General features: G+C 36.6%; 1 protein-coding gene across 1 annotated transcript; it reads right to left on the reverse strand.

The window, feature by feature from the left end:
* Positions 1-8,502: 8,502 nt before the first annotated feature.
* Positions 8,503-10,374, reverse strand: LOC306854195 (geminin coiled-coil domain-containing protein 1-like; the record flags this gene model as incomplete). The annotated part of the gene is made up of 4 exons (XM_079392018.1): positions 8,503-9,288; positions 9,644-9,760; positions 9,860-9,945; positions 10,212-10,374. The coding sequence occupies 4 exons, from the start codon at positions 10,372-10,374 to the stop codon at positions 8,503-8,505; spliced, it is 1,152 nt and encodes a 383-aa protein (XP_079248144.1).
* Between the last annotated feature and the right edge of the window lie 8,590 nt (positions 10,375-18,964).

Genomic DNA, 18,964 nt, shown 5'->3' on the forward strand with positions numbered 1-18,964 from the left:
ATAATGATCAGTGGTCGGAGGAGGAAATTACTTCTGGGAAATATCCTACCACTTTGGTCAACAAAAAAATAATTTATTTATATGATACCAAAATTGATACTTTAAAATTGGTCGTTTAATTCAACTTGTTACTTTATTTAAATGATTTGTGAAATGTCCCAGCAACAACCAGTGTGCTTCAGTGTAGACGTCGCTTGAGACAATTACACATAATTCCTCTAGAGAGAGCTGTTTATCAATCTTTAAGAGTTCTAAAATTTCACTTCCGTCTTACGTGCAACTTCAGTCATACGTGACTATAAACCGTAGGAAGACAACAGCACAATCTGAATTAGTAATCATTTATCGGTTGTCATGATGCTGCTATTTAGATTTAGTTCTCAGTAAAAATTTATCATTTGAACCTAGGTGTAACATTAGACATGACTGGATGACACATACTCAATGTTTATTGGTTGCTAAGGATTAGAAGGATAAACTGTGTAAACAGCTGAGGATGAGCAGGTTATATTATTATTACATGTATGGATTCATATATGTGTTCTGTATGGCAGGTGCATGTTGGCAACTTTAAGCAGATGTGAGTTAAGGAACGTAAAAGGTCATGTGAGAGATAGATAGATAGATAGATAGATAGATAGAGATAGATAGATAGATAGATAGATAGATAGATAGATAGATAGATAGATAGATAGATAGATAGATAGATAGATAGATAGATAGATAGATAGATAGATAGATAGATAGATAGATAGATAGATAGATAGATTTGTTGTTGCAGAATGTTAATAATAGGTAAGAAATATCTATATAAGCACTGGTCAAATAAGCGTCACAAACACACACTCTCAGATCAATGCAAGCCTTATCATTGTCCAGTAAAATGTTTATTCAAAATGTATTTTTTTCCTGAGGCTCTTGCTTTGCATCTGTTTCCTCTCTTCTTTCCTCCTCTCTGCTAATCAGGACCTATAAATGTTTATTGAAGTATTGAATGCTCGTGTGTGTGTGTGTGTGTGCATGTTTATGTGGTTTATGAGGACACTGCCTATGTCCCCGTAATTCAAAAGGCTTAAAAAACATACTAAAGGGTGTTTTTTTGAAAATCTAAAAATGCACAAAGTCTCCTGTGAGGGCTAAGTTTAGGTGTAGGGTTGGTGTAGGGCAATAGCACACACAGTTTGTTCAGTATAAAAACCATTATGCCTATGGAGAGTCCCCATAAACCACAAAAACCAACAAGTGTGTGTGTGTGTGTGTGTGTGTGTGTGTGTGTGTGTGTATATGTGCGTGGATTTAATCACTTACTTGTGCCTACGCAAATACCAACTGATCATGATCTCTGTAACATTTATCCCATGGGACTCTGTGCAGATTTATGAGCTTGTCCTTTAGGTTCAGTGAAATATGACGGCTGAATGACCAGCAGTGACTCCTCTAAACTAAATGTGATAACATCCAGGGTTTATAAAACCAGTGAACATCAGTGTGACGTTGACATACATCTGTGTTTCTTCAGCTACAGTCTCTGTCTGTCCTAGGTTTTAATTTATTTTGAACAGAACTTTTTGTTATCTATAGGTTGCATCAAAACACTTCTTTCATTTATTTTGTTACTTTTAAATGGCTTTTATTTAATTATCAATTATAATCTAAACAAAAAGTTAATTAAATATAAACCATTTAAATTTTTTATACAATTATGACTGGCAAAGTGTCTTTTCCAGTGTGACCAACTGTTTGCACCAATAAAGTTTATTATTATTATGATTTACAAGTGAAGATCATGCTTCATTCAGCATGCACGAGACATGAAGGTAAATTTCAATGTAACATCACTGTTATTTCCAAACAAGATATGATTTTGTCAATAATTCAAAAAGTGTGAAAATATTTAAGTATTAAGTGTAGCCGAAGTAATGTATTTGGGTCATTTTTTCATCCAAAAAAGAATTTAATGAATTTTCACTTCAAAATGAAAACGAGATTTGGGATATTCAGTGGGTGCATTTGCACTTTTCGAAGTGTGAGTTTATCTTTTCATATTTGAGTCTTACTAATATAAATGGGCCTATGTAAGTGTGTGGTCTGTGCCGTGTTTGCTTAAGGTTGATAGTTGATATAAACTGCCACTATTGTGCAATGGACTCTCTGCGGCGGTTAAGGATGAATGATTTGATTGACAGCTGAATGGTTAAGGACTGATGATCAAGGCTGCAAATGTCTTTCTGCAGCCAATCATTGACTACAATGATGAAGTCCTCTGTTGTACACCATCTTGCTCTTTTTTAATGTAATGTTTTATTTATCCACGCAATAGCAGTGGTTGTAAGAATATAATTGTTTGTATTTGCGAATGTATGTGGTAGAATGCCTCCATTCTAGTGGGGTCAAGTAATGTGGTCACGTCGCATTCCAGTCAGACACACTTGCCACGCGACAGCAGCAACACGATCCTCGGAGCGGAACACTATATACACCCACCAACACACAATAGTTTAACTGCTCTCTGTCACGTGTTCTTCATTACATTACAGCTGCTACACCTTTGTGTTTTGTGTTGTCACCTAAACGCCTCCATCTTCCACCAACGCAATGTATTTCTCTCTTTCCATCGGCGGACTGAACTTCCCATATTCAAAGTGACTTTTTATTCTGTAGCTCGTAAAATGAGGATTGCCTTTTTATTTATATTTTTAATCCACAGTGTATCGGTACACAACAAATGAGGCAAAACATAACAGAAACTTACATTTTAGCATAGAAAACATGCATCTTCCTACAATAAATACATTTTTAAAAAGTCTTTCTCGTTACACAAACACATTTCCATGCATCAAACATTTGAAATATATCCAAATAAATATACAAAATAACAGAACAATAACAGAAAATAACTTTTACTTGGCCCCAAAGTACTTTTTTCTTGCAAAATTTTATTAAATATACAAAATTAATACAGAAATTTAATTAATATATGATCACATGACAACATTTATTTTGGAATAATGCCTACTGTTTTTTAATGTTACTGTTTTAACAGGCATTTTGTTACTATTTTCCTATTTTATACAGTATGTGCTGTGTAATGTTCAGTGAGTGGCTAGTATGCTATTTTGAACATAATCATATTCAATATGTCTCTTATATTGAAGAGTGCATTAAACCAGGGCTATGTTCAGAATAGCTTAATACTTTTACTACTTTTGCAGAATGTGTGTGTGTGTGTGTGTGTGTGTGTGTGTGCGTGTGTGTGAGAGAGCTAAGACTGAGGAAATTTTGAAATGTATTTAGAGTAGATCAGGTGTGTCCAGAGGTTAATGAGAGAAAAGAGGATAAATCACAGCAATATTTGAGGATATTTTACAGCTGCAGCTATAGTTTACAATGTACAGTTACTCAAGCTTCACAACCATAGAAACACATTAACTATTAAAACCGGGCAGAGCAGCATTCCAGCATACTCTCTCTACCTTATACATGATGTATTACTTCAGGCCTATTAGAGATCAAGATAACAGGGCTTCCTTAATTAGAGAGGCACACACGGCCTGCTTAAACATTAACTTTATCTCTATTGTGGATTCTCCCAATGTCTAACACCTACACCAACTCTGAAAGATACAGTTATGATTTATTATTTGCTGATGCTCAAACATATAAGCATCTGATGCTTCTGATTTAGTTAGCCTCACAATATTACCAGTGTTGTGGGGTAATTCATTACAAGTAACATGAGTTACTAGTGAGCTACTAATTAGTAGCCTAACTAGTAAAGTAATGCATTATTCTTACAATTTACAATGAAATATCTGAGTCACTTTTTCACGTCCGTAATGCCAGTTACTTTGTTTTCCCATTGATTCACTGACACCTCTCTTGTCCCATGTTGAGAGAAAATGGGAGTGACATGCAGACGAAGAGGGATTTTCTTCAGCTGGAGGCTTATTAATTAAATTTTTTGGTGTGAAAGGGTTTTTTGTTATTAAAAAACAAACAAATAAGCAATCCCACCCCAGGTGACAAAAAGTAAAGCAAAAGTAATGTAATGAATTACTTTCCATAAAAAGCAGCTAAGTAATGCAATTAGTTACTTTTTTATGGAGTAACGCAATGTTGTAAAGCATTACTTACTTTCCCCAGCACGGATAGCTACTTGAAACTGAGCCGTGATACCAGGAGTTGTGGAACAGTTTAGTTCTATTATGTTAGCCAAAGGGAAACCCATTAGTTTGACAGCATAATCTGAAGAAGTAATGCTAATACTTTTTTCTACTAATCCTCATAATACTTTTTGTATTATTGCAGATAAAGTGTAAATGGTGTTCTTGGTTATAACAGAAGTAGTGCAAGGAACAGCTAGGAGACTGCAGATAATGAATAACCATCAATAGCCATCATGTGTGGTTTACCTAACTATTATTTTGGTCAATTACTTTGAATTACCCTCAGAGATCAGCTAGATCTTGTACTTACAATGTTTATTTGATTAAAAAAAATAAGGTATAGGCTTTGTCATAGTGTTTTTTTTATTTTAACACCTGTTCTTCTGTATTTGTGTGAATTTTATGGAGGCCTGCTGTTAATGTTACACCTCTCTGTCTACCTAGTTAACCAGAGGCTTTCTTCAGGAATTTGTTAAAAATCACTCTAGAATTACCCATAATGATATACTTTTTATTTACGTTTCTTTTTACTTTTTTTTTTTTAAAGCAGGTTGTAAAGAAATGATCCCACATAACCACATACTGTATAACACTCAAAAATGGACTATCCTTCGGTTTCCAATCTCTGGACACTGGAATGATTACATCCAAATGTGAACACACCTTTATCCACTACATCTTGGCAAACAGACTGTGAAGGTACCAAGACCCTATAGGCAATCATTACCAGCTGCCGTGTAGTGTCCCTTTCATTGTATAGAGTGATGCTAATTTTTCTGGGCCAAACTGAAAGTAAGCATCACCTTGATTCCCTCAACAAAAACTCAATAGGACTTTTCCATAGACTTTTGAATTATTACAGGTAATAATCTCTGTTATCAATGGTTATGATTCTTACACGTTTTGTTCACCATGGCAATCTTCACAAATGAATACAAATTTCATGAATTATGAAGCCAAAATACAAAATATAAAAGTTGACCTGTTTAGCACGATGCCGTTTAATGTCCCTGACAATCTTTAATCCCTTTTAGAGACTTGTTAGCATTACTGATCTTAAAGCTGCAGTCCGTAACTTTTTTTGGTTAAAAATGATCCGAAATCAATATTTGAGAAAGTACATAACCAGCCAGTGTTCAAAACTATCGCCTTACTTTAGCCCAATTCACAACGGTTATAATAATGTTTTTTAATTTGAGTGGTACAGGTTTTCGCGGGAAATTCGAGCTTGGCACTGCGTAAACATAAAGAAGTTGTCCCAGCTACTTGGCTATCGCATGTGAGGATCCTGCAGATCATTTAGCCTTTTCTCACAGCAGCTAGAATAATTAAATTTATCATTTTGATGGTGGATTGTAATCCAGAAAGGATTATGTGTTTATGAAACACATGTGAATGAAATTAAATTATATTCCAGTTTTATATGTGCTTCTGATTACAGATAAACATTGGATTACACAAGATTTGTATTTTAAAGAAAACCAGTTCGAAGGGAGAATAGTTTGCTTTTTGGGTTAGAAGAATTTATTAATATGAAATTCGAATGGCATGACAATTAGATATTAGACTGTACAGAAATTGAAATCTACACTCTAATACATGCTATACTCATAGTCAAGCAATGCTGATGTTGTTAACATTAATAATTTGAGAATAAAGTATAACAATACTATAATAATTTGCATGGTTCGGTGTGATATGAGCTAACCGATCGTTAGATTTAATCACTATTGGTAGCGCTATTTATTGTAATGCTTTTTTCCTCATTTGGGCAGAACAAACGTTGCAGACTTGTTACTTACTTGTTCAGATGGCAATATATGGTGAAAATTCTTATTTGGGTCATATATTCCAAGACATAGGCTAGAATCTGTGATTGTGAAGTACAGTAAACATCCACACCGGTGTGGTGACTGACAGACTGACACACAGACTCCTCAAAACATTAGATTAATCTGCGCTGGAGCCGTGCTGTAACTGCAATTCCAGGTTTTCAAACACAGATGGAGACAAAGAGGCAAAACTTATGGACTGCAGCTTTAACCTCTTAAGACCCGAGAAAAAAGTTTTAGGAAAAAAATAGTTTTTTTCATATCTTTAAATTGTTTAGAGCATTTGGAATAATGTAAAAAATTAAAAATTAAATACATAAAAAATGAATGATTTTTCATTCATAAGTTATGCTATGTCCTCGGTAGAGGACATCGGGACTCAATTTATTAAAAAATTAATAAAAAAACATAAATGAACATGCATAGGCAAAAACAATTGATTTTTTAAATCAACAATAACTTTTGTTTTTTCCCCCAAACTTTATATAAAGATAATTCTCAACTATGTTATAACAGAATGATTCGATATACCTTTTTCTTTCTGCAAAATGTGTGTAAAATGGCCATAAACGGGTTTTCTCATTATATACAATGTATCTATAAACTAAATCTAATTTGCATATTAATGTATTTTTGGGGCATAAGTGTAATAATGGGAGTAATAATTGACAAGATTTTCATAATAATATATAATATTTCATAGAATATTGAAATTGAATTTATTTTCCTATTCATTTGTTGTCTCCCAAAATACGTAATAAACATGTTTTTAGTCCCGGTGTCCTCATATGAGGACATGTATGAAATCAACGTCATGTTTTGTAACAGAAAGTCATATTTTGATTTGAAACCCCAAAACATTTTCCTGAGATGTTGATTTATGACACAATTTAAAAATTTGACAGATTTAAATGATAATTACAAAATATTATCCTATTTCCATAAAAGTGTCGCTAAATTAATTTCAGACAATTTTGAAGAGCAAGGAGAGTGAGTGGGTCATGGTGAAACATCCAATCATTTGGTATCTCTGAAAAGCCCTGAATGTGCTCTGTACAAGACATCGAGACTTAAAACTGTGGCATGTATAGTCTCAGAGAAATTCACTAGAATAGAATGTCCTCATATGAGGCCGCAGAGTCTTAAGAGGTTAATCACAAACATTATTTTGGCATTTAACCAAAAATAAAAGCATTGGCTTAAGGATGATGGAACCAGAAGTGCTAAAATGCAAACTTGTGTCTGGGTTATGGTCTTAAATATATAATAATAATAAATGTAACAATTATCATTGCAGCACTCTATTTTCCATTGAACTGAATGTCCAAAACACTTGTATTGAATGGGAGGTTGAATGGGTGCAAACAATTGTTTAATCTAAGATGAAATATGTAAACATATATACGTTTTATGTATAATATTGAATTGCAGTTGCCGAATTAGGTCATTGTTATTCTTTTACCCACAACCTGTTGGTTGTTTAACACATCCTGCCAAATTCCCTTTTCGTCACCCCCAGCCATGTACCATCTCCTTTTCCTTGTTCTTTCACCTGTACCCGTTATTTTCCAGGCTCCTGTACCTCTCAAGGTGCTCTTTCCTGTCAACCTCTCAATCTGGAGGCCATCTGCAGGGGGCTTAACCGTGTCATTAGAGATAGACCACTCACTCTGGCTTCTCCATGGCTAACTCAAGGCCCAAACTTTCCCTGCCATCCCCAGCTCCCTGAGGGCAGAGCAGAGAGTAAAAGGCTGGGCAGAGGGGAGGGATAGAGGGGTGTAAGTATCCCATGTTAGACCCCCATGGGGGTCTCAGACCTGCGGGGCGGATCAGGGAGGAAGTCTCCCTCGAGACCGGCCGTCCCTCTCTTTTGTCTCTCAGTGGCAGGAGAATGGAGAAGACGTACCGGAGAGAAACAGAGGGAGGGAAAGTGATAGGGGAAGGAGGGAAGGAAAGCGGGACAGCTGTGGAAATGACAGGTTAGGGCTAACGCAGTAGCAAGAGAAGATTTGGGACTCACAACATTGATACTTGTAATGCATCAGTTCACAATTAAAAAGACAATTATTCTGTTACGGTGAGCTATTATTTTCAATAGAAGACATATGCGAACTGTATTTGATCCAGGTGTCTTAAAAACTAGTGACATATGCTGTGTTTGTGTATTAGTTAGCGTTGTTAATTCAAGGGACAAACCTTAATGTTTTCTTTTACAATTTGAAAGTACCACGAACTTAAAAAAGGAAACATTTATTTTGAAAAAAAAAATGATTTTAATGAATTCAGTCATAATCCTGCATCTAATATCAAAGCCTTTCAATCATAATGAATAAAAAAAACTATATACAAATTCATGACATAATATTACAAAGCTATCAAAATATTTAATTTATAACCCGTACGAGTTGTTGTGTTTCTTGTAAACATGGGGCAAGTTGGATTATCATTCTTCAAAAATGGCTAAAAAGGCAGTTTTTTTCCCAAAGAATCCTCAATAAATGTCTCTAGGAACATTGTTTAGGAACCCAGGTGAAGTTCCATCCCGCTTGTGTGTCTCTGCGTGTGAATGCTTGTCCTTGAGGGAAACTGTGCGTCTTCACACTGTTTTGTGGACTTAGTGACATGCTAAATGCCAAGTCTGTCCTGCTACGGGACATGCGAGGTGTGGAGAAAAGTTGACTGTCGCCCCCTGGTGGACTGGAGGAACCACAGGCTGGTGTGTTGTAGTATAGACCAGGGCTTACGTCCTGGGGATGATATGGAGTGGAGGCGGCTCTTGGGGGTGTGAAATGGTGCACGGTGGTCATTGCTGATGGAGAGCTGACCAGTGACCCTGTAGATGTGATGGTGTAGAGAGATGAGGGGTCTAGGGTAGAATAATCAGAACCCAAGCTCTGAGAGGTGCTGTAGCCACTGGAGGTGTTTAAGGAGTCTACAGTGCTGCTGTATTCGCAGCGTGTCTCAGCATTAGACCTGAAGCCGACTGCATTAATTACATTTGTTGTACTGTAAAGATCTTCTGTAGGAAGTGGACAGCTGAAAGAAGTGGTGTTGAAACTGCGTTCTGGGTCGACAGTGTTCTCGTCCTGCAGGCCTAGAGTCTCTAGTATCCATGAGTCTAGAGGTGGAGTGGTCGCCAGCTCTTCAGCGGAGCAGAACTCCAAAGAAAGATTGCGGCAGGTCCGCTTTCCATCACCGTTATGAAGCAACTGGCTCAGGTTCCGGAAATCACCATTTGTTCTCTTTCGATGTCTTGAACCATCTGGAACCTTGCAGTTCGAAAGGAGTTTCTGCAATTTGTGGAAAAGAGAATGTAAAAGTTGATTATTAATGTATTTTGAGGAAAGAACTGACATGAGCGACAGTACAGCGCCGTTCACGCCGTTTCTGGGCCTTAAACGTGTCAGTTGCATTGCTGTCTATGCAGGGTCAGAAAGCTCTCGGATTTCATCAAATATATCTTAATTTGTGTTCTGAAGATAAACGAAGGTCTTAAGGGTTTGGAACAACATGAGGGTGAGTAATTATTGACAGAATTTTCATTTTTAGGTGAACTAACCCTTTAAGTAGTATGTATGTCTGTCCATCCATCCATCCATTTTCACTTGTCAGACAGATAGATAGATAGATTGTGAGATTTCTTACCTTAGTTTTTTCCTCTAAAGACTTCACGTATGATGAGTTTAAAAACTCTTTGAGCTTGTTGTTCTCTTCTTGCAGTCTGGCCAGCTCTTCTTCTCTTTGCATAAGGGTGTCTTGGAGCTTTATGGGAAAAAATGTTACCACAATCATTAACAATATGTCGACAGCTTTGGTTGAGTAATAACTAGACTATATTCTATTTTTGATCTATTTAAATACCTGTTTGTTTCGTTGAAGTTGAGGTGAGAGTTGGTCTGGCCAGGTGGGCCGATGTCCCAGTACATGCTCAGACACAGGCAGTGCATCTAAAACAAACACAGGTCATTATCCTGATTAGTAATGGTCTAGCAATGTGAAATAAAAAAAAAAAAACATCAATGAAATAAATAGGCTACTTTAAAAACAAAAGAAAGAGCCCAAAAAGAACTAACACTTTGGAGGTGGCCAGATACTCCACAGTCCATTGCTACTCTAACAAAACGTGAAGAAAAAAATCCCAGATGGAACAATTCCAGTTTGTGAAGGCGGGAAGCCTCTCGCGCCGCTGATCCCGGCATATTGCAGGACTTACCCCGCCGCGGCGGCTCGTGCTGGCGGGCAGCGTTGTCCAGGGGACCGGCGTCCCAGAGGGAGACCAGCGTTGCTGTGGAAACGTCAACACTACAGTCAGCTGAAGTCGAGGCGGAGAAGTAGCGCTGCCCTCCTGCAAAGCTCAGATCTTGGCAGGACAGCATGGTGCTCTACAAAATCCATCATAACAGAGCGAGACAGTTATTTAACAATTTATTATTTTGAATGAAAATATTGAGTTTTTACGACCACGTTACATACACCAAAAAAAGTCATTCAAACTAGGCATTTTGTGACATGAATCGTTTTTTTGTGTCTTGCAAACAACTTTTTCTCCAGGGACGGAAAACCTAATAATAATCATAATTAATTTTTTTTAATAAAAATCGACTAAGTAGCCTATTAATTATATTCAACTCACTCATGGCTGTTGACATTTGAAGGGGCTTTCTGTCAATTTGTCAATCTGCTGAAGTTCTGAGGAGGAGGAGCTAAACGTCAACTATCTAGAACTTTTTAAATAATTTTTGGGTTATCACCTGCGATATAAAATGTTTCATAATTGATAGTGACAGTAATTTTGTTTTGTCCATGCACCAGTACGGATTAGAAAGCGAGCAACGTGCACTACTGTTACTAAACTCAATCTAACCTGACTTCTAGTGCGCTTTGACTAACTGGTAATCTAACTTAAACTGTTCTTTGAAAACACTGTTGAAACTTGCTACTTGTTTTTAGACTGTATAAATGTGAACAAAGTGGTGCCAAGTTACAACCTGCAGAGAAGTTACTTGCAGTTTAGTATTTAAAATCTGATTAATCCGGGTTAATTTCTTCTTTTTTTAAAAATCATTAAACAGAATAGAAATGACAAATGATTCTGTCACGAAAAAATTAATGGAAAAAGGATGTTATATTGACGAAAACGTGCAACTGCAAAAAAAAGCATAATTGCAAACCCCCGCCTTCTGCATTATAATTCAATCATTTATTGAAACTGACATCAATTCCATGCCTATGTCCCACAGTATACCCACGTGTTGCACTGACTGCAACAACCTACTCTCCTTTTAATGGCTTATCATTTGCGCTGACATGGCTTTAGTGTACTAATTATGCATGTCAAATAACTGTCAGTGTATCAGACACATCTAAACATCAAGATGTTCGCACATGGCACTCGGAGACCGAATAAAACTCCAATTCACAGGTGCGCGTAAAGCCAGCTCACCATGAGCATTCACAAGTTATAAAATGTTTTAAATTTAACAGGTGAATAAATAACCATTAGCACTTACCAGTTCTGGGGGCAGGATGACACGGGTAGGTGCGAGCTCTCCAAAGACCCAGAGAAGCAAGTGCGCAAAAGTTCATTCAAATTGCTTTGACACTCGCTCTCTAGAGCGCAGCAGCAACCTGATTCGGTGTGAAGCTGTCAAATTGATGAAGTGACGCGTTCAACTGTTGGATCGCAGATGCGCAATGAGCGAGGGCTCGAGCAGAAGGCAGTGCGCGTGGTTTGTTCACCTTAAAATAGGCGTGATTGTACCAATGCACGGTTTTATTGCTTTGGGATGGAGAGGTAGAGGGTTCCTCTGCGCATCTGACTTCTGCGCGCTGTCTAATGGGTTAATGTATAATTGCTCAACTGATAGTTTAGAAGCATGATGAATTAATTTAACCAAACGAGCTAAAGGACATGTTCATGACCCCCTCTCACAGAGTTAAATGAAAGGTGCATACCACAGAGTGACACATTAACATACTTTTGAGCATTTCTGTCAGCCTGTGTTTTTTTTCCAAAGAACTGAAAGATTATCATTTTAATGCTCACATGAGTTTTTGTACTTTGCCCTTGATTGGGAAGACATCACCAAATGAAGTTATGGCTAGAAAAATAGATTTGCTGATGTATCATATTGAAATGTATATGAATAGTGAAATTGCTTGACCAGATTTTTGTGCTTTAAACTCTGAGGTCTTCATTTCAGTCTTATAAATTAGTGTATTTTGGTTGCAAAATGCAGAGATTTTGGGGGGTAGTTGTGTTTTCCCCTACATTTTGCACCAATGCAAGATTAACTAGTGATAAAGACTTTTAAAACATGGTGTGATGTGGTTGAACTGGATATGGGCAGTTAGAGAGAAGGTAGGCTACAATTTGGAGACAAAACTGTCCACTGAAATGTGCAAAACTTCCTTTGTGTTTAATTGAAAAATTGGTTAATTGAAATGTTTTCTAGTCTATAGTATTTGTTAGCAGCTTTATATAAAAACAATAGAAGTCTATGGTATGTGCCCATTTAGATGTATAGGGGCCTGTGGGCACTAATTGCAGGGTTTTAGAATGACTTTGTGCAGGTTTCGGGAGCAGCTTTGCCTGTGTAGAAAGGAGCTGGAGGTGGAGGCAGGAGAGAAGGGATATGGTGAGGCTGAAAGCTCTGTCATTTCATCTGAAACCTCGGTCCAGTCTCACACACTCTCTCTCCTAGTCCTCTCTCACCTGATACCAGAGATACAGAAACCCAGTAAGTCAGATTCTGCAGAACTGTGCACCAATCTTTGTATCTGCAACTTTTCCTAAACAGTCCTAGATAACCTGCAAACACTTTATGAGCAATCAATGCATATATAGTTCCAAACAAAATCTATACAAGGATGCATTAAATTAATAAAAAAAGGACAGTAAAGAAATTCAGTATGTTAAGGATTTCTTTTTTTTATTGTAATAATATTTTACAATATTACTGTATTTTTGATTAATAAATACACCCTTGGTGAGCATTAGAAACTTTAAAAAACATCTTACAGACCTCAAACTTTCAAATGGTAGTGTACAGTAAGTGCAGTGAACCTGCATCTCAATAACGGTTAATCATTTTGATCATATTTCATATGAATGCTGCTTCAGGACATGGGCTGTGAGGTGTCAAACATCCTATAAAGTGACGAAGTAACATCCATGTACACATGAATAAAGTCATGACTTGGAAAGAGCACTTGTCAACGTATATATAAGATTATTATACAAACCACAGAATATAAAGTGTGTGGCAGAATATGCGGGAGTCTATTGAAGAAAGCCCGCTCTTGAGGAGTGTGAAATGCGTGTGTGTGCTGGTGCACCCCTCTATGTGCTAACTAAACTCAGAGGTGGCAGCTTGGGTAATTAAGAGCGGAGCTGTTGTCAGGTGCCTCATTATGACATCAATGGCAGTTTGTCACTCTCCTCCTACCTCTATTAAACAGCCTCTGTCCTTTGCTGTCAGCTGCTCTGACTGTTTATCAATCTGTCTGCTGGCAGAGCTGTTTTTTTTTCAGGTCTAACATTCTGTCTGTTGACAGGTCTGATTTTATAGCTCTGTTTCTGTAGATTGTTTTTTGGCTGTTCGCCAATCTGAGAGCGAATATGAGTTTGAGAACAGACTGAAAGTTTGTTTTTTTGGATATTTATATGAATTAACACTAATTTTTTGCATGAATCATGTCTGATGAGCTAAATTATCAACTATGCTGAAGTATCAGAATGAATGAGAAAACACTTTACGCTTTTGTTACGCTGTGAACAAGGCTAATGAATGTTTGAAAAAACTATAATAAAATGATCACTAGATGTCAGAAAGAAAACAGCATTTCTTTTCTAATAAGAATAATACAAATGCTATTTTCTCTCTCTTTCTACATTTGGATTATTCTTATAAGGCAGATTTATGCACTGGATGTCAAGTAACTACTCACACTTTTTTTGAGCAATGATGGAAGTTTGTATCGATTGTATAATGGATTGTATGAATGTTTGCTGTCGCATTTCCTGTTTGCATGTTGCTTTGGATATAAGTGTCTGCTAACTGAATGTTAATGTATAAGAGGAGCATGTATAGGATCAAAGAGTGTGTGTGGGTGTGTATGACCCCTGCTGACACACTGCAGACAGTAGGAGTGAAGAGGAGGATCAGGCGGCTTAAGAAGTCAAAAGACTTCAGATCAGCATGCAAAACCAATTCTGGCTCAATCAGACACATCAAAGACCCTTAAGTTTATACTGAACATATACGCATTGAAATTCACTTCACTAGACTCTCATATAATAATTCAGATCTTTCCATCAACCCCCACCCCTGTACACACCCCTGTCTCCCTCCCTCTTTCAGCAGTTGGAGAATTAATTGCCTTCTCTCAGGGTCGGTGATGGAGGTACAGGTGGAGATACCTGGGCGTCTAACTCCTCTGCCCCCAGCCCAGCTGTCTCTGGGTCAAGGCCCTTTTTTCCTGTGCAGCTCCCCACCGAGAGCTCTAATAGCCAGACACTGCTGCTCAGGATTTGTTGGCCAACAAACTGGACTCATGGGGACTTGCAACCTGTTAGATATGTTAAGTGGTCGCTAACCTGGTTAAAGGCTAAATGCTTGTTTGTTTGTTTGTGTGTGCGTTTGTTTGTAAGTGTTGGGACCCTTATACATACAGTCTTGAAACTCACTAAAATATTAAGAGCTATTAAAAATGTGCAAGGGAAGAATATAACGGTATTACAAAGTTTGGTCACACTTTATTTTAAGGTGTACTTGTTACAGTGTAATTATACATTTAAGTACTATGTAATATTAATTAACTACTTATATGGTTAGGGTTAGGATTAGGGTTTGGTTTAGGGTTACTTGCATGTAATTATGCATAATTTATTGTTATTATAATAGTAAGTACATATAAAGTGTAACAAGGACACCTTAAAATAAAGTGTTAGCCAAAGTTTTTGTATATGTACCATAGTATTTGAAGTTAATACCATGGTATAAAGCTGCCTTTGCATAAAATATGCTAGACATAAAATATCATACGAAATGAAATATTTCTCTTTCATGGCTCAGAAAACTGTCTCAGATGTTTTTACTAAAACTAGTATTGGATGAATTCCATAAGAAATAATGAGATCTATGACTTTGGATTGCAGACTTCGGTTTGCTAATCTGAGCAAATTTTGTCACGTTTTTAAAATTATTTCTGAAAGTAGTCTCTTATATGTTCACCAAGGCTGCATAAAGGCTGTAAAAACAGTTATATTTTGAAATATTATTACAATTAAAAATAACAATTTTCTATTTTATTTATTATTATTATTTAGTCATTTAGCAGATGCTTTTATGCAAAGCGATTTACAAATGAGGACAATAGAAGCAATCAAAACCAACAAAAGAGCAACAACATGCAAGATGACAAGTCTTGGTTAGCCTAACGCAGTACACATAACAAGTTTTTTTTTTTTTTAAGAAAACAAGCAGATAGAATGTAGAAAAAAGAAAGCCAGTGTTTTGTTTTTTTTGTTTGTTTGTTTGTTTGTTTTTTATAGGAAACAAGTAGATAGAATAGAAAAAATAAAGCTAATGTTAGCTTTACAAGAAAAACTAGCAGTTAGAGAATAAATATGTAATTGATAGAAGGTCAAATGTGTGTTTTTTTAAATAAAAAGAAGACAGAAATATAAAATAAAATTAGAATAGAGAGTGCTAGAGTTAGAGGGTCAAATAAAGTTGGAAGAGATGAGTTTTTAGCCGTTTCTTGAAGATGGGTAAGGATTCAGCTGCTTGGATTGAGTTGGGCAGGTCATTCCACCAGATGGGAACAGTTAATGAAAAAGTCTGTGAAAGGGATTTTGTGCCTATTTGGGATGGCACAATAATGCATCGTTCCCTTGCAGAACGCAATCTAGAGGCACATAAATCTGAATTAATGAATTTAGGTAAAGGGGTGCAGAGCCAGTGGTGGTTCTGGCAAACATTAATGCCTTGAATTTAATGCGAGCAGCTATTGGTAGCCAGTGCAAATTGATGAACAGAGGCATGACGTGCGTTCTTTTCGGCTCATTAAAGATTAATCTTGCAGCTGCATTTTGGATTAATTGTAGAGGTTTGATGGAATTGGCTGGAAGACCTGCTAAGAGAGCATTGCAATAGTCAAGTCTGGACAGAACAAGAGCTTGAACAATGAGTTGTGAAGCATATTCCGAGAGAAAGGGCCTGATCTTCTTAATATTGTATAATGCAAATCTGCAGGACCAGGCAGTTTTAGCAATGTGGTCTGAGAAATTTAGCTTATCATAACTGGAAGGTAGGCTCATCAACAACATATTTTAATATATTGTAAAATATTATTTATTAATGTGATGCAAAGCTGAATATTAGGCAGCCATTATTCCAGTATTCAGTGTCACATGATCCTTCAGAAATCATTCAAATATGCTGCTTTTTGTTTTGTTATTTGCTCAAAAAACATTTCTTAGTATTATCAATGTTGAAAACAGTTGTGCTGCTTCATATATTTATGGAAACCATGATACCTTTTTTCAGGATCCTTTGATGAATTAAAAGTTTAAAAGAACAGCATTTATTTAAAATAAATAACTAAATATTTTTTAACATTATTCTTTTTTTTATTGTCATGTTTGATCAATGTAATCCATCCTTGCTTAATGAAGTTTAACCCCCCCCCCCCCCCCCCCCCCCAAAAAAAAACCCCCATAAATATTACTAAGAATAAACTTTAAAACAGTAGTGCATATTTTAGTTTATTTTATAATGATGAACTATTGTGTAAAATATCTTTAGGTTAGTCTTTTTTTGTACTTATCTCTTTTTTAGGCTATTCGTTCTTTGGAATTTTGGGACTAGTCATTATGTAATGTTTGTAGTCCATGTTCTAATTAGTTTTTTCTTGTGTTTGTGTGACATTATTGAGATGACCTCTAGATAAGATACATTTGAGATTACTAAGGTATTTGTCCACAGAAGAAAAAAACTAAGAAACAGGAAACGGTCTCTATTTGCCCTCCATTTAATATCACTGCTGTCTAGAAGAAACAATTAAGATGTTTATTAAGAGGCCTCATTTGTGTTTTTGTAATTTTTCTTTCAAGTGTGATGGAGTTCAGCAAATCAGTTTGTTTCTAAAGTGCTGTTTTGATATAAAACTCTCTGTACAGTAAGTAAGAGCAGTGCCTTGTTTGCTCTAGAGCACTAGAACACTGACGGGCCAATTAACTGAGAATCACACATCAATGTAAAGTCAAAACAAAGTCAACAGAGCCCTTGACTTCTTCACAGGGGTCCTCCATCTCATTATTACCAGCCCCTCCCTCAGAGAAAATTGCCCCCTTCCATCGAGATTATGCTCCATACGCGTGTCAAACCAGACTTGGAGTGCTGTTAGCGTGCTGCGATGCTAAGCCTCTTTTACCTGAACAATGGTCTCCAGCCGAGCACACGCTGCCAATTAAGCCCAGGGCTCTCTTTCCGCCTACCGTGGCTGCCCATGTTCCAGCCCGATCTCGAACGCCCTTCCCTCACTACAGGCACATGTAGGGCAGCCCTTAGCAGGGGTCCTTTTGTGTGGAGTGAGCAAAGCCATATTGGTTTCGGCGGGATATACACAGCCCCCCCCTCGGGTCGAACCTGACGCCGTGTAGATAAAAGTACCGCCGACGGTGTCTGTGCCACAGCAGGTTGTTTTTTTGTTGTTGTCCCGCTAACATCCGTTTAATGGAACACCTTCTTTTCCCATTGCCAGGCTTGACTTCATCTGTGGTGTGTCCACTCCATTTTGCAGTACTTCAAGATTTTAGAAGTTGGTGCCAGATAAGTTGTTTTAACCAGTTCAGAAGATGATATATAAAAGCTTCCATGTGATGTAAAAGTCAGTTTAGAGAGTTACTGTAGTCAAAAAGTTTTGTGCTTGTGTGCTGGAGAAATGGGATTTGCATATCGCTGAGTTTTTAAATTAAGTAAAGTAAGTTACTTTTTGTATTTATTGTATTTATACCACAATACCTGAAATACTTGAACATGTGTGTTTGCATCAGAGCTGACTTAAAGTAATAGTTCACCCAGAAATCCATTAAATTTGTCATTAAGACATTTTAACTATAAAATACAGTAGTCAACATTTGAAGTGGCTCAAAAAAATGTGAATCAAAGTTGTCCTAAAACAAGAATGCATTTTGGTTTTAGGACAACTTTGATGAAAGGTTTTGATCCACTTCAAATGTTGACTAGTGTAGTCCCCTTCAGAGTCCTCTATCCATAATAATGCTTTCTCCAATGAAAAAGTCCTCTCATCTGAATCAGGAGAGAAATATGCACAGATCAAGTTTATAGCTGAGACAGCCTAAAACAAATAATTGGTTTGATTTTGAGTGTACAACAGAGGATAGACTTGTTCACTGGAGAATGGACTTGTATTTTAGTTGTAAGCAATGGTTTAAAGTTAAAATCCCTTAATGATGGATTTGCTTCTTACAAACACACAGCTTTTCACTTTACATAATGTTAACTGATGCATCTCATACTGTATATTAGGTCATGCCACATAAAAAGAAACAATGTAACATTTACTTAGTTAATTTGTTACTTTTTATTAGGAGTAATGTACGAAAGCATTGTTTTGATTCTAACTTTTTCTATCATTTGTTTTCTTGTTCTTGGTGCATTTTATCATGGAAATAAATACATTCCATGAAGGCTTCCCTAGTAATGCAATATCATACCCAATATTCTGAGGGTATAATAGCTCTTGCGCAAACTTGTGATGCATTTGCATACATTAACTGCCTTTCGGCATCTAAAATAAAATTATTCATAAATTGTAATCTGAGTAACAAATGCATTTCAGCAGACAAACTTGTTTTGCTGGTGCTGAGGAATATATTGACTTGTACAATGCATTTATTAAAGGTTAAACACATTATACAAACAATGAAGCTGAAGC

This window comes from Barbus barbus, assembly GCF_936440315.1.
Source record: "Barbus barbus genome assembly, chromosome: 34".
NCBI lineage: Eukaryota > Metazoa > Chordata > Actinopteri > Cypriniformes > Cyprinidae > Barbus > Barbus barbus.